This window comes from Melozone crissalis, unplaced genomic scaffold (assembly GCF_028551555.1).
Source record: "Melozone crissalis strain CALT ecotype California unplaced genomic scaffold, PUWL_Pcris_2 ptg000027l_1, whole genome shotgun sequence".
Lineage (NCBI taxonomy): Eukaryota > Metazoa > Chordata > Aves > Passeriformes > Passerellidae > Melozone > Melozone crissalis.
Window position 1 is genome coordinate 52023650 of NW_026535805.1, and position 17002 is coordinate 52040651.

The 17002-nt window shown below is 46.4% G+C and overlaps 1 protein-coding gene across 1 annotated transcript in view; it reads left to right on the top strand.

Moving 5' to 3' along the window:
* The first annotated feature begins 3508 nt into the window (after window positions 1–3508).
* Window positions 3509–17002, top strand: part of SCML4 (Scm polycomb group protein like 4) — a 41721-nt gene continuing 28227 nt past the window's right edge. The window contains exons 1-3 of the mRNA XM_054280465.1: window positions 3509–3679; window positions 11865–11994; window positions 14511–14711. Coding sequence (XP_054136440.1) covers window positions 3524–3679; window positions 11865–11994; window positions 14511–14711 — 487 coding nt within the window. The 5' untranslated portion in view covers window positions 3509–3523. The remainder of the gene's footprint in view (window positions 3680–11864; window positions 11995–14510; window positions 14712–17002) is intronic.

Genomic DNA, 17002 nt, shown 5'->3' on the forward strand with positions numbered 1-17002 from the left:
TTTCCTGCTGTTATTTTTAACCTAAGAATGCAAAACTGATAGGCCCAGGTCAGACTGAAGCTGCATCATCCTTGGGCATCCAAAAGCTAGCACATTTGGAAAAGTACAAGGACAGGGCAAACATACACTGATTTCCCTCCCAGAGCATTCTCCCCAGCTATTTGTACTACAGTGCTTTCCTGAGCCTTTGTTAGTAGCCTGTAATTTGCTTCCTTGAATTTGCCCTTAAATTTCATCAAACTCTCATGACTTGCCTTGAACCCACCAAGCTTTCCAGCACTGAGCTGTGGGTCAAGCCCAGGCTGTGGCAGCAGCCAGAGCTGCCCCAGAAAAGTCGTTCCAAGGTAACACCCTGACCTTGCTGGGGGCAGTCAGACAAGCCCCTGTGTCCCTCTGACCTCTTTGGCCAGCCTGCAATTTGACTGTGTGTATTTCCAGCCTGCCCAAGAGCTTCCTCCTGGCTGCCAGGGAAGGTCTTGCTGTGACCCCTCACGGTCAGGCAGGAGCAGTTTTTGTGTGTCTGCTGCCCTTCCCTGCTGCTGGGGAGCACCTTTGCCCCACAGGATCTGCAGCAGTGTGACAACAAATGCCACCAAAAGCACTCACATTTCCCTCAGCACACGAGAAAGGAGAATCAAGTCACGGTTGGGCTTGTAATAAAATATAATTACAACAGCTTGGATGCCGAAGTTGACAATGTCTTTGCTGTATCAAATCAAGTATGTTACACTGAGATCCTGTTGTGCACAGTTCATCTGGGTTTTGTGTGTCAGCTCCTCACATGTGGTGAGGAGGTCTAAGAGGTTTGGCCAAATTGGTCACGAATATTGGGAGGGCAGAAAGAACACAAACATCTGTGATTGTTAAAATTTACTGTGTCTCCTGACCACCACACATTTAATACTTCACCAGTTGCAAAAGAAAGCAACATTTTTGACAAAGCAGTGCTCTGGGTCAGTACCTCTTGTTTTGGGGGTTTATAACTCAGAGTTTCTGAGGTGCCATCAGCTACTTTTACCATCAGACGAGAATGTGAAACAGACAATGCAGCGTGGTGTCCCCTGCAGGAGCACAGCCTCTGTCTCACAGTCCCATGGCCACCAGTGGCCCCTTCTGCAGGAACCACTCCCTTCCTCACGCAGGGAGCAAACCTGGGCTGGATCTGTCTTCCTCAACCTCCCCCAAGGTCCTCTGCAAAGGTTTACTTTGCCAGGTTTTGTTTAAGGCAGACCGAAATGCAGAGCCTGCAGCACTGGGCTGTCAGTGGGTTTTGGTGCCAAATCCAGTGTAATTGTTGCATTTCCTTTCCCTGCTGAACTGCCTGCCTGCAGACAGCCTGTAATGTAAGATGCTGGGAATGTTTTGCTTTGGGAGGTGGAAAAGACACTGAGGGTGTCCCTCAGAAACCACTACAGGGAACAAAATGAGCACTGCTGAAGGCAGAAGGAAAGCAGTGATGTTCAGGAGAAGCTGGGCCTTTCCATTTAACTCCTGCTGTGGCAAGCCTGATTATTTTAACCCTGAAAGGACACTCTCTGCAGTCACAAGTGAAAGAAAAAGTTGTGAGACTTTTCTTTGGTAAAAAAAACAAAGCCTCATGGCAGGCTTTCATGGGGTTCCCGAGCTGGCTGAGCATGCCTGGAGAGTGAGAGCAATCACAGTGGCTCTGGACAGTGTGGTAAATCAGGCACTGCACGTTTGCTCGGCTCTGATGTTTGACATTCAGTGTTTGCTTGAGAGGTTTAAGCAGGTGGGGTTGAAGTTATAATCAATCTAGGAGTCCCATAAGATATAGTGGATCTATCTGAACAGAGCAGATGTCCCTAGCATTATTGAAAACACAAAGGTTTTAAGATATTGCAAATAAATGCATTTACTGGAGGGTAGGGCTGGGAGCCCTCTATTTTTTATCATACTGGAGATTGTGTAAACTGGATAATATGGATAATACCTTAAAAGTGGGTTTCTTTTTGGTTAGTCACACTTACAGAGTTTTAACTAGGCATAACATACTTGCCATTGAAACAAAGAAGCCCCCAGCTGCAGATAGGCCCCAGAGGCCCCTATCAAGTGGTACCCTTCCTACCACGTGAATGAGCAATCCCAATTTCATTCCCAGCAACATCAGCTTGGTCACACTGGGCTCTGAAATTGTGACATTTGAAGTGCTCTGAGAAATTTGTAGGGCTCTGGGAAATTTGTAGGTTTTATAGTTTATAGATTGTGTAAAAAATTTTAGTTGTAGTAATAAACAAACCTTTATTTACTTTATGCAGAGAATGCTCTTGAACCACATCTTTAGGTTTTCTCTGAAGCTGAGAGAGCTATGAGCCTGCTCTGTGAAAAAAACCCCCAGAAAACAGGGAGTCTTCCATTATCACTGGCCTGAGGGGGCACAATTTTGATAACATTAGCCATTGCAAGGTTTATCATAGAGGTATGAGAATTGTTTGGACCTTTGTGTCTGGCAATGCATGCAGGCAGGACTGGGACTACTATTCTGCCCATATGCAGGACATCAAATGCCTGGACAAAACAACATTTGGAAACATATTGCTTCAGATGTTTGTTTTTTTTTTTTTTTAATTAACCTTTGTTCTTAGGTGACCCTTACTAGAAGCAGTGAAGGATGCTGTATATTCCCTTGGTATTGTGCATATAGCTGCATATTTGTTTTCTTTATTAAAATCTGGGCAGAGGAAAATGGACCAGATTCCACTCCATCACCCATGCTCAACTTCAGCAGCTGCATGGAGTTGTGGTGAAGTAACTGTGCTGGTGGAGTAGATCCAAAAGCCCACTACTAACATGCGTGGTAACAGATGCTGTAAAATTGCAGAGAGGAAAAGTTTGGCAATTACCCTCTAATATGGCTGCCTTGTCCTGGCTACCTCATGGCCCAGCCCAGCCTCCCCACGCAGGAGGGCTGTGGATGAAGAGGAGAGAAGTCCATTCTGGTATTGGTACTATTTTCGAGGTGAGGCAGGATTTGCAGAACCACAGAATTTGTGAGAAAAACCATGTTGGCAGGGACTTTAGGAGATTATTACTCCAAAACCCCTCTGACTGATGGCTGCAAGATCAAGCCTTCATCACACCTATCTGCAGGATGCAGGGTCGAGGTGGTATCCCCAAGGTTGTGGGATTCACCTCTTGGACATCTGCAATAGAAGCCTCACAACCTGAGCAACTCTCCCTACTGTACTCATGGTCAGGAGAGGGAAATGGGAAAAATCAGAGTTTTGTGGTCAGGTGAAGATAAGGCTGTGGTCAGGTGAAGATAAGGCTGTGGTCAGGTGAATCCCACCCAGGGTCACACATCTGTGGTGTGTTTCTTGCTGCTTTGTGAGCAATGGTAAGAGGGAAAATGACAGCATCGAGAAAACTGCCTTGGGATGAAAGAAAAACCAAAAACCTAAAATGAAAATGAAATAAAGAGTTGGTTTGCTTTTTTTTTTTTTTTGTCTCCTTAGGGCAGATGAACCACCCACTGTGCCTGGACCCCAGCCTGGCTGCTGGGGAGATGCAGTCCCCCAGGATGGCAGGGAAGAAGCGAGGGCGGCCCCCGCTCCAGCCAGCACCCATCAAAATGGCTGTTCACAACCTCTTCTCAGCACCTGCCAGTGCTCTGCCAGGCATGAAGATCCCAAAGAAGAGAGGGAGAAAACCTGGGCACAAGGTAGATGCATGGCTTTCACATTCCTTCTCCACCTCCTGGTGGTCTTCATGCATTTTCTTGTGGAATTTCAGCTGAAATGCAGGAACAGAGGAAAAGTTGTGCAAGTCTGGGGCAGAGCAATGCAAAGAAAGAAAACAAAACAAAAGAGAAGATGGTTTCTCTTCTACCTGAGCTGGTGAAAAAAAATCACGGAATCATAAAGTATTCTAAGTTGAAGGAGCTCCATCAGGATCATTAAGCCCAGCTCCTGGTCCTGCACAGGACACCCCAAGAACCACACCATGTGTGTTTTCCCAAAGGTTAAAGTTATTTTAATTTGGTCTGTTTGAAAATGTTTTCCACAGTGTTGTGTGGGATGGCTGCACACCTTTGGGGAAGGGTTTCTCATTTTTCACTTTCTCTCACTAACAGTGATTAGAAATTGAACAAACTGAACAGAGAAGGAAAAGAATACAGAGAAGGAGAGTGGAAATAAAGGGAGGGGGAGGGAGAAAAGCTACTTTGCAAAGGAAAAAAGAAAAAAGGGGCATTTGAGAAAAATAGTGGTATTTCACTTTATTTGTCTGCTCCCTGCCCAGCTCTCTGTGCAGCCCTGGGGCAAAGACAGAACTAAAGAAAGCCAGGAGCCCTTAGTGCCTTAAACCCTTCTGCTGCTGCTGCTGGGCTGGGTCTCTCCCACTACACTTGCAGTGGGCTCAGCACCAGTGGGAGCAGTGCCACTGTGATGCCTCACACCAGGCAAAAATGGAACTGTAATGCTCAGGGAAGGAGAATTTGTTCTGGGGAGTGAAACTGGGCCACAGCTTAGTAAGGGGTCTTGTGTGTTCAGCAGATTGCTCTGTTAATCTCTCCGTCCCCAGCCAGCTCGGGGCTCTGTGCACATTTGCCATGCCTGTTCCTTGTTTTCAATGGGCACTGGCACAGACATGCAGAGTGCTGCACAAGGAGGGCAAATTGCAGACTGTTGGAAAATCAGAGCTGCTTGGCTTTGTGGTTTCAAGACAGAAAAGCAAATAAAACAATCATGGTATGCACAAGGCTGACCCAGCCTTCCTGGAGAAGGTCTTGTCTGGGGTGTTGCCTGGCTCTTCCATGGAGCTCTCCTGGTTCATAGCAGGCAACAACATCCCATGCATGGTGCTGCTGGCTGAGCTCTGGACACAGGGACCAACTCTTTGATTGCTGTGAGCCTTGGACTTGAGCTTAATCTAGAGCAGGCTACCCTCATCTTTATCTTTCCCTCCTTTCCCCTAACCTCTGTCTAACAGTACTCCAAAATAGAGTTCCAAGCTAAGACTGGGACAAATATTCAAGTGTTTTGTAAAATGTGGGATATGGAAATACTTTTTATTTTTTCACTTCCATATCAGGATAAAACTCCAGGATGGAAATATCTGAATTGCTTTACTAGAGGTATTTCTTATATCAAGTTTATTATATATCATATTTATTTCAAGTAATTTAGTTATTAGTAAATGGGTGACTTGCAGACTCTTCAGATCAAAACCATCCAGTCTGGACAATAATACTTTGGAGATGTGCTGAAATTGGGTCTTTGAGGTTTGAGATTCAGTGATTTGCCAAATACAACAATGACCTTGTATGCAGGGTTTTTCAGACCCTGTCCCTTCTGTCCCTGCTTGTCTTGGTGACCCCAACTTCTTGCTCATGCATTTGCATTTGATTTGTAATTTGACCAAAAAAAATGCTGAGGAATATGTTCCATGCTATCCCAAATGTACCCATCCACCTGGAAAAAAGTCTTTCACCAATCACCACACATATATAAAGGGGAGAAGTGGTAGACTTAAATTCCTGGAAATGCTGCAGTAACACTGTGCTTTGGACCTACGTGGCCGAGCATTTGATTGCTGTGTCCCCCACTTCTTCCAAAGGGACACTTTATCCCTGCTGGGTACCACACATTCCTCCTCTCTGTCCCCAGGCACTTGGTGAGGAGGCAACAGCATCCCTCCTTCAGCAGTGGATCTGAAATGAGGCTCCTTCTTGGCAAGCATGGCACATAACAAGGCATCCTTTTATATCCAGTGGCTCAGGTGGATGGGGCTGACACTGATGAGCTGCAGCACCCATGGCACCTGGCCTGGTTGATTTGAGCTGTAGGATTCACACACCAAAGCAATGTTTTCCATGAGGCGCCTTTGTACGCTGTGTGCTCAGCTGAAGTGAGCCCCTCTCCATCCAAAGCACTTCCTCAGCCTGAGTCAAAAATTACATTTTTTGATGGGGAACTCTAGCTTGATTTAATTAGCTCGATAATTGTATGAGTTTCAGATACCACAAGACTTAAATTCATTTTAAAAAATGACTCCCTGCCCAAATGGCAGACGACCAAATTCTTTATAGCAGCCAGAGAGCTGAATTGTTACAGAACAGATGGAAAAATACTTCTGAATTTTTAAGAAACTCGGAATTTACAGCCTAGATTTAAATTTATTTTGACCAAGATGTGAATAACAGGCATTTTCAATCACATGCTCTTTATAGACAGGTGACCCATTGCCTGTTTTCATTGATATTAAAGGAAATATCTATGTCTTCCTGAAATGACATTTCATCACACTTCATCACCAAGAAAAGTCTTTTCCTTGCTATCCTGTTTATTTTTTCACAGCTTTGGCTATAAAATTTCATCAGCTGTTTTTCCAAAAACCGTTTTGTACCTTATGTGGAGCTATTTGCCATAAAATGTTACATTTCCCCAAAATAAAATATTCTTTCTGATTGTCTAAATCTCTGGGATAAAGCCTATTCTGGCAGCCAGGGGAGGAGGTTAGTGGATGGATGGGTTTTATTTCTGTGGCTGTGAGTGAGAGCAGCCCTGAAGAGCTGTCTGGGAAGGCTGTGAGAGGGAAGGGTTTGTTAGCACCCTGCAGGGATTTGCCCTGTCAGAGGACATGGAGGGACATGCATGGGGCAGCACTGCAGCACACACCACCACGTCCCTCCCAGAGGGCAGCAAAGCCATGGCAGCCTTTGAGCAGCTCGAGGGCAGCTTGTCCCTCTGTGCAACCAGTGCAGCTCCCACCTGGGGAGGTGGCCCCAGCCCAGCCCAGCCGGGTGGGGTGGGCAGCGAGTGTCACACGTGTGGAGTGACAGCTCCATTACGGGGCACAGGTTACCCTGCTGCCCTAGGAGTCAATGCTAATGATGACAAATAAGCAGTCAGGATTTGGATGCATTGGGAATGAGATTGCACAGGCAACCTTAAAGTGTCCAGTTTATTCACCTGTCCTGTGATACAGCCTTGGATTTGGAGGTTGTATAAGCTCCTGTCAAGGTTACCTGCCTCATTCTCTGTGAAACGCTGATGGGATGTAGGAGGCTGTGTGTAGACTCGCTTGCATCATTTGCTGTGCAGAAGAAAGTTATTGCACAACACAAGGAAAGGTGGGAAAGACCTTGGACAGTGCTTGCCTCTGCCAGCTGACCTCCCCTCTCACCCTCAGTGACTGGGCTTGTGCTATGAGTGTCCTCACTCACAGCCAAGTGCACAGAGCCACGGACCCCAAAACATGCGCTCGGAAGCTCTGTGCTTCCCTGGTGTATGTTCAATGGCAACCTTCTGTGCAGCCATCAGAAATCCACGTGGCAGGACCAGGCTGGCTCAGACACTCACCTTAGTGCACATTTGCAGGGGCTGGAGATGGTTCTCTCTCTGACAGCAAAAGCTCTCATTGCCCAGGAGGTGCCTCTGCCCTCTGGAAGGACAAAGACCCATGGGGATGGGGTGAATCCCAGCCTTTTCTAGCAATTGTTTTTTTCAGGACAAGGGACAACAGGTACAGGGGAACAGGGAGCCATAAAAATGAGAATCTGCATCTAAATAGTTTAGGAAAACTGCAGGGAAATTGTATTGAGGTTCATCATGTTACTTTCCTATGTATTATACAAGCTGGCAGAGATCTTCAGAAAGAAATAAAAAGTTGCCTGGCAAATGTTCTTCAGTCTCTTTCATTTTTTTTTGTGGGAAATGACATAAATACCAGTTAGATTAATCCTGGCTTCTCTGAAGAGGTGTGCAGATTGTAATAAAAACTCCAGGGCTCAGGAGAGTCCCCAGCCACTGCATACTCAAACAAACTTGTAGCCAGCATCAGTGGCACAAAAGCCCACTCTCTCTGCATCTAATTCATGGTGACTTTGATAAAGTAGACACATTTATTTCCTACCCAAAATCCCTGTTCATCTTTCCCTGATCCCATTTCCATGGTGAAAGCCCATAAGAGTGGGGGGTTGGTTGTAGATCTTGTTTTAAAGCGACCACTTTTGCATCTCATGCTGTACATATTAAAACTCACAACATTTGATAGTCAAAAGTTGATTCCAATGCCTTACCACAAGGATTTCCCGATGTGCTCTGACAGATTTCCTCTGTCTCTTTTTCTCCTTCTCTTTCCCTCTTCTTCACTGCTTTTTTTGACTCTCACACATATGTGCTTTCTACTGGCAAGCTCTCAGTCAGTCAGCTGGCGGTTGGGTTGGCTTTTCCATAGAGAAGACTCAGTCCAAGAAAAGACATCTTTAAATGGAATACTTTGAGATTTTTCCTTCATTATATTGAGGGACTACCCAGGATTTCAGTGGCCAGGAGGCAGCTAAGCTGTTGTTTGCTTAGTGTTCCATCTCTTGCACTAATCAGGCATTGTTTCATTTTGATTTAACAAAGGCCAGTTCTCTACTACCCCTAATAAAATGACATTTATCTCTACCCAGAGGCTGTAGAGCACATTTTCTTGCAATTAATTTTGCAGTAAAATGTTCACTAAAACACGGGGGTTTCCACAAAGAAAGGGGCTTCCACACGACAGAGTTTACACAAACCTTGCCCTCTGCTCTTTTGCTCTTGAATGTAAGCCTGCCTGGGCCTCCAAGATCTAGGAGGAGAAAAAGGTCTGATGATGCTGGTGAGGCAGTGCACAGCGTTGGTGGGGCAGCACACACTCACGAGGGTCAGGGGCTGAAGAGGGCACTTTGGTGCCTCTGTTTGGGACCACAGGAACGTGAGCCAGTAAGGATATTAGGGAGCCAACATGTAAGTGAAGCAGAATTTGTCAGGTGTACTGTCTCAAAAATAGTATCCATATAGAGAAATGTAAGAGTGAAAGCATACAAGTGTTGCTGGAGCCTGTCCAGAGAAGCACAACAAAGCCAGAGAAGGGTCTGGAGCATCAGTCTTATGCGGAGCAGCTGAGGGAGCTGGGGTTGTTTAGTCTGGAGAAAAGGAGGTTTAGGAGAGACCTTTTCAATCTCTACAGCCACCTGACAGGAGGTTGTAGCTCTCTTCTCCCAGACAACCCGCAATAGGGAAAAGGTAAATGGCCTCAAGTTGTGTTAGGGGAGGTTTAGATTGTATATTTGGAAAAAAAAAATCTTCACTAAAAGGGTGTTCAAGCAAAGGGAACAAAGGGAATGGTGGAATCACTGTACCTGGAAGTGTTCAAAAGATATGTACGTGTTTAGGGACATGGTATAGTAGTGGTCCTGGCAATGTTAGGAAATGATCGGATTCGATGATCTAAGCAGTCTTTTCCAACCTAAATGCTTTTGTGATTCTATATCTGCACATCTCTCTATAAACATATCTATTTTATATAATAAATACAGAGTGTGTACAAATGCACATATGTACATTTACATTCTTTGTGTATGTGTACATATATATGTGATCAAAAACAGCCCAGAAGCCTAACATAGGGGTTACCCAAAGTTTCACTTTGCCAGCCCACTTTGCCATAGAAAACTGAATAATTGACTTATTGCTTTAGAATGTAACAAATCATGCTGCTTCTCACCTTCTTAGATGGAATAAATCCCAAACTGGATGGAGACCTTGATTTTTGAAACTCTGTTCTCTTCCCATTCAAAAGTAAAGCTTTTGATACTGTCTTTCACAGTATCCTTCTGGACAACTGTCAGGCACACAGCTGGATAAACACATCATGCCATGGGTGAGCAACTGGCTCACCAGTCAGGCACAAAGGGTTACAGGGAATGGGGTGACATTGGACTGGTGACCTGTCACTGATGGGTTTCCCACAGGGCTCCATCCCCAGCCCTGTGCTCTTCAACATCTTCATAAATGACTTGGATGCTGGACTGGAAAGACACTAAGCGAGGTCACAGATGATAAAAAACTGGGAGGAGCTGTTGCCCTCCTTGAGGGCTGGGAGACCCAGGAGAGAGACCTTGACAAATCAGAGGATTGGGCAATCACCAACCATATGAATTTCAGTGAGGGAAAGTGCTGGATTCTGTACCTGGGATGGATACATGGACAGACTGGGCAATGAGAGGCTGGGAATCAGTGCTGTGGAAAGGGACCTGGAGATCCTGGTCAATCACAAGTGGAACATGAGTCAGCAGTGCCCTGGCAGCCAGGAGGGCCAGTGGTGTCCTGGGGGCACCAGGCTCAGCATGGCCAGCTGGGCAAGGGAGGGGATTGTCCCGCTCTGCTCTGCACTGGGGCGGCCTCACCTCGAGTGCTGGGGGCAGCTCTGGGCACCACAATATAAAAAGATATTAAACTATTGGAGAGCATGTAAAGGAGAAAAACAAAGATGGTGAAGGGCCTTGAGGTGAAGCCATATGAGGAACAGCTGAGGTCACTCGGTTTGTTCAGCCTGGAGGAGACTGAAGGGACACCTCAATGAAGTCTGCAGTTTCCTCATGAGGGGAAAAGGAGGGGTAGACACTGATCTCTTCTCTTTGGTGAGCAGCAAAGGACCTGAGGGAATGGCATGAAGTGGTGTGACTCTTGGGGATGGTCCTGTGGAGGGCCTTGATGATCTTTGTGGGTCCCTTCCAACTCAACATAGTCAGTGATTCTGTGAAAAGAAACTGACAGCACTTTGTTGCTGGTCATTATTGATCCCAATCTGAAGGCAAGACAACTCTACAAAAACAGGACAACACAGGCAAGTGAGAAATGGCACTAACCAGGGGCCAGCTCAGGGTCCCTCATACTGTACAACTGCCATACAGCAGGAGGTCAAATCCACAGCTTGTCCCAGATCCACTTATTTATTATTTTTCCCTCTTTCAGACTGAAAACAAAAGGATTTAGCCTGCCCCAGGGGAGGTGGTGGTAAAAACTAACTTAGATCTTCCTAAGTCCTACATACTTTCCTCTCCTTTCCCCAGCTTTCTAGTTTTATCATTATACTGAAACAGTGACAATTATTTTAGACATTTGTAATTCCTAGTCAGGGACAGCAAAGGTCTTCATCCAAAGCAACTTCTACTCTCCATCAGGGATTGCTCAAGGTTTGATTTGGATGCAGTTGTCTGACTTCATTTCTACCTAAAATATACTTTGTACGTTGTCCATTGAAACACAACAAAAGGAAATAAATACCTCTCAGAAGAACATTTTGGTGTAGGACATATAAATATAGAAACCAGCAAGCTTTGTGCTTGGCTCTCTGCTTTCCCCCTACTTCCCTTCTCACCAAAAGAAAAACGAGAGTGGTACCTTCAGGTCACATCCATCACTTCAGTCCTTTTTAAATATGAGGACCTGATCATCATTTGACTGGTGAGATGTTGCCAGGTACTGGCAGCATAAACACATAGTGATATTGCACCACAAATTCACATCATGGTTCTCTTTTCCAAGCTGGGCTGCAGGTTGCAAAGCTCACTGGGTGCAGCAGCGCAGCAGTTTGCATTTACTAGCTGGTAATAGCACGATCTGGACCACAGTGTGAGCTTATTTACATGGGTGTCAGCCCAGAGTAGCCTCTTGGTGCCGCTGGATTTATACAAGATTTACAGCCCTGCCACCAAGAGCAGAATTTGGCCCTAAATTATGATGCAGTTAAAGACCCCCTGTTCCTGAGTTGTGGAGCATTGTTTACACCCACATGAAATGGCTCGTAAAATGCCATTGCACTGATTTGTTGGAGTGTTAGGCTCAATTTGCTCAGGTGTAAATAACTACCCTGTGGGTGGCATAATATTTGCATCCTGTAGCTTAAGGCGTTGCTGTCTGCAGCAAATCAGTCAGGCTTCAGGCTCCAGTATCCTCCTGGGAGCAGGATGGATCTTCTGGCCTGGAGAAAGTGATGCAATAGCAGATTGCTAATGAGTGGGAGTTCATGGGGCGTGACATCCATAGAATAAAATTGGAATATCTTGTGTATACTTTCATTATTTTTTGCAGCTGAAATCTCGTGTCCTGATGACTCCTTTAGCAATCTCTCCGCCGAGGAGCACGCCGGAGCCGGATATCAGCTCAATCCCCCAGGATGCAGCCACAGTACCCGACTCAGACCCCCCACAGGCTCTCACAGGTACTCAGCCTCAAGTGCTCCTTGGCCAAGGGGTGAGCAGGAGCCACGAGCTGACAGCCAGATGTCACAGCCAGATGCTGGGCTTTCCAGAGCAGGGGGAGCTCATGAAAATGGGGTGTTTGCAGATTAGTCTAGTGACCAGTGACAAGGAGCAGAGTTATCCTGCAAGATTGTATTTTGACTGCTGTGTGTCAAGTTTAGTGGAGATGTCAGTCCCATTGCTCTTGACATGTGAACATCAAAAACCCATGAATGCTCCATTTTATACCTAACATTTTCACCCCATCTAATATGTTGCAGTGATCAACCTAAATCCCTGTGTGAACATGAAACATCTGTTACAGCTGTGGGGAGAAGAATGGAGGAGCCATGGTCTGACTGTAGGCAGGGCTGCCAGCACAAAAACCCCAATGCCTTGTCACAGCAGCAGGCATGGTCATTTCCAAATCTAGTCAGAAAACACGGTCTTACTCCTTCTTTTTGTTTATATTACCAAAAGTAAGGTAGGTCAAGGCTTTTAAACTGATGTAAATGAGAAGAAAATCAACAAGACAGCTGATTTACCCTGAGATTTCAGCAGAGAAATGGATTAGATAACATTAGAATCTAAACACAACACATAAATCCCATTATTTCTTAGCTGGGATGCACAGAGGAGAAGTTTTCCATCTGCTCTGGTGGCAGAATGATACTAAACCCAGCAACAACGACAATAATATATTTTATTCTCGTTTATCCCTTCACACGCAAAGTCTGCAAAGCACTTGGCAAACAGCAGCAGGGTGGGTGGAAGTGCCCTGAGAGGCTGTGCCCAGGGCTGCTTTTGGAGCAGGACAGGGAGGCACAGTCCTGCAGCCCTGCCAGACCACCAGGGTGGCAGCAAAGGCTCGGTAGGTCATTTCAGGCAGTGCCCCACACCTCGGTCAGCCCACCATCCTCATGCCACTGGCACCTTTCCTCCTTACAGAGCATGCAGGTTGCCACCAGAGCGGGGCTGGCAGGAGGTGAAGGGAAGTTCAAGCCAGCTTTTACCCCCCTCTCTGCTTCAGAAGGACTGTAGGGAGCCTGGCTCTGCAGTGGGGGACTCAGCACATTGCCTGCAAGCTGCAGAGTCCCTCCCACAGCTGAGCCCCGACAAAACCAGTGGATTGTCACACAGAGACCACACTCTGCAGATTTGTCAAGGTGTGGCACTCTGGGAAAGCTGCACTCTGACATCTCCCTGCAATTCCTGCATGCTGCTGCCGTATTTTCAGTGCACTGTCCCTTTGTTTGTTTGGCACTTGGAAGCTGTGAAGCACTGTAATGATAAGTATGATTGCTATTATCCCCCTGTTTACCCTGGATGTACTGCTTGAGCCCCTTCTGCTGGTCCCTGCAAGATGGGGGAGCAGAGTGCACTGTGACAGTTGCACTAGATTTTCATTATGGTGATGCAAACTGTAAATTATTTCCAACTTTACACAGCTGTCATCATGTCCTCCACTCTGCTTGATGGGGTTTTTTTGTCACATATCTGATTTCTGTCAGAAGATAATGTTATATTGTTTGAGAGATGACAGCTCGAGCACACTCAGCCAGCTATTATAATATGTCTCACTTTAGCCTGACTTCAGGCTGTGTCTTAGTCGCCCTTAGTTACCCAGCTCTATCCCTGCTTCCCCTGAGATGCAGTTAGCCTCAGCCAAGCTTAAAATAAGTTCATGGTAGTGAGGAGAACACTCATTTTTGGGGCTATTGCTGGCAGGCCTGATGGCAAATAGAAAAACTGCCTTTGCAGCTTATGAGAGGGGGCGTGCAGGGTTTGGCTGTGGAGAGGCTGGGGCAGACTCCCTCAGGGACCCCTCTGCAGCACAGGCACGTTGTTGCAGTCCCAAAATGTAGCTCTGCACACCATGTACACTTTCCCTCAACTTAATGCAGTTTGTAGAGTGTGAGGTTGGTCATGGAGAGTTAGGAAGCTCCCAAAGACCAGATTTCTGCCACGGCACTGTGCAGCAAAACCCTCCAGAAATTACAGCTGCGTTTGAAGAAGAAATCATCCAAAGGCTTTACAAAAGTCATCTCAGAGCAGTGCTTCTCATAGCAGCTCTCAATGAACCAGTCTAAAAACAAAGGAAAAAAATAATCTGAAAACACACCTCAGGCTGGCATTCCCTCCTTGCTGTGAAGTCACCACTGCTAGTCACTGCTCTGCACTCCCAAAACATTTTTCTGGTCACAAGTTTCACGGACAAAGTGGACTCAAGACAGCAAACCCTAGGCATATATAGGAGCTTTTTGAGATGTATGTAGCTTATCCTAGCCTGTGACACTGAGCTAGACCTAAACTCAGCTTGCTTTGCTCTGGCAATGGGTCATTAGCACAAGGAAGTCTGGCTCTGCCATCACAAGTGACAACAATTCACCAGTGAAGGAAGAACTTGGGAAATGAATAGAAATGTAGAATGCTAGCATTTCCTAGGATGCTCCCAGGACTGTTTTGCAATAACCTTGTTGGGATTTTATGTCTACAGTCTGCATTTATGTCAACAAGCAAGCGAACCTGGGGCCGTACCTGGACAGGAGAAAGGTGCAGCAGCTGCCGGAGCACTTTGGCCCCGAGCGGCCGTCGGCAGCCCTGCAGCAGGCAGTGCAAGCCTGCATCGACTGTGCCCTCCAGCAAAAGGTGGTCTTCTCCCTCCTCAGGCAGGGCTACGGGGGAGAGATGGTGTCAGGTAAGGGGTTTGTGCACAGTAGGGAAGTGCTTGAAGTCTGAACATGCTCCCTAATCCTGACTGCCCTGGATGTCCCATGATGGCAACCAGCTCTGAATATCACTTATGCCTTTGCAAAATGACCTGCTGCAGGAATCACCTCGGTGTCAGATGAAAGAATGTTGGTACAGGGTATTGCAGTGGTGATTCAGGTGAGGAACGTGCACTCCAGAGTGTGCCTCTTACCACTCTTTGGAACAGTGCTGAGGCCAGGGCTGAGAGCTGTTTCCATGCAGCCGTTCAAGCATGGGCAGAAATGCCAGCCCACTTCACGACACACATTGCTACCACAAGTACACATGCGTGCCTCGTGTGATGAGGGTGGCAGAACTCTGTAACAGGTTGTCCAGAGAACAATGGATGGACGCCCCAAACTCAGATGCCCCAAGCTCAAATATATTCAAGGTCAGACTGGATGTGTATTGGAGCAATCTGAGCTAGCTGAAGATGTCCCTGGTCATTGCAGGAGGGTTGGACTAAGTGACCTGTAAAGGTCCCTTCCAGCTGAAATCTTTATATAACTTGATGATTCTGTGTTTCACAAAAGGACAACTTTAATGGAGTTTAGCTGCCCTGCCTGCCGCTCATGGGCCAAACCTGCTCTCTGCTGCAGGAATTGCAAAAGTCCCACAGCAATTCCCCATGCAGCAGGACTGCACAGAGTCTACACAAATATATCAGAGAGAATCAAAGACCAAGGGGAGCTTCCCAGCAGCTCCTTGTCTTCCTGCAGTGGCACTTCTTGCTGTGTCCTGATGAACCTCCCATGTCCCACAATGGATCCCCTGGCCTGGTTCTCAGTGTGAATGTGAACTTTTCTTCTATCACAGCAAGTGTTTTGTGTCACAACATTCTTTTGGCATATGGGGATGCAGTGGGAGTGAAACAATGATGGGAATAGGGGATCAGCACTCTCCAATGAGCTGCTGCAGATGAGTCAGGCACAGACACAAAGCCAAGGATTGCAAGTCCAATCAGTTTCACAGGGACTGCAGATGCTCAGCTGTGCCACTGGGACCTTCTTGTGTGGGAGCCCTAGCTCTGGCCCTCTGTGCAGCATATAAATCTTGCTTCTTCCCTCTCCTCAAGTTCTCTGTAATCACAGGTGTGCCTTCCCTAAGGGACACCAAAAATACTCTGAGAATGATCCAGACTTGTTCACAGAAACACAAGACTGAATCAATTCAGTGCAAAGTTTCATTTTTGCCTAGTTCTGTGCTGCATATATGACTTTCATTAGAATCGGGAGAGTCATATTATGCACCAAGCCTGCCAAAATCCCTGGTCTCAGCTCCTCTGAGCTGGCTCAGCTTCAACTTCACCTGAACTAAAAGCACCTGGTCAACATTTCTCCCAATTTCATGGTTCTCCTAGTCATCAAAGAGGGGTGAATGGCCTCCTAGTCATGGCGTGGCTCTGTAATTGCACTTCACTCCCAGCAGTGCAGATGAGTTTTGTCAGGGGCTTTCCAATCTTCCCATGGCTTGGCTCACAGATGCTCAACCAGCTGTGGAGCACGATCCCTCACAGCAGCTCAGGCCAACAGGAAATCTCTGAAGTTATCCCCAAAATTATAAGTCTAATGTTGCAATTTTTTCTTGTTAGTAGTGATGGGAGCTAAACTATAGGATTGGGAAAGAACTTTCCAGGTGGAAGACTTCAGGCAGCTATATCCTCCCTACAAATCTGTTGAATTGAATGTGTCTTGCTGCAACTGATCCTGGTGGGTCTGTTTTGACACCCCTCCCATGGCTTTTATGCCCTTTTTTTGATTCGTGGGTAAGTACGCCCCCATGACAAGCTTACGCAGGAATTTTAATTGCCCTGTTCTTACCCTTAAATATGTTTGTAAGAGAGCCACCCCCATCTTGCTAGGCTGAAATACACAGTTCCTTTCAGGTGCGGAAGATCACTGCACCAGTGAAAGGAGTGCAGGTGTCTTGCACAGTCCCACATAGCAGGATGGTGGTGGCTGCAATACCACAGGGAAAATTTCTGTCCCCCAAACATCAATGCAGTCTGCCCGCGCACTTCTGCAAGTGTGAATTCACCCTTCTTCAACCTGTATGACCAGAATGATATCCATCAATCCATCTCAGGTTTCTCCAGAACTTTGTATAGTGCTTTTAACACTCCTGGAAATGTTTTGTTCCACACCTTCTAGAAATATATCTGAGTTTTTCATGTCACCTTGCTGTTTTATGGGCATCTGGTAAGCTTGCATTATCATTTCTTGTTCCACCGGGTTGTTT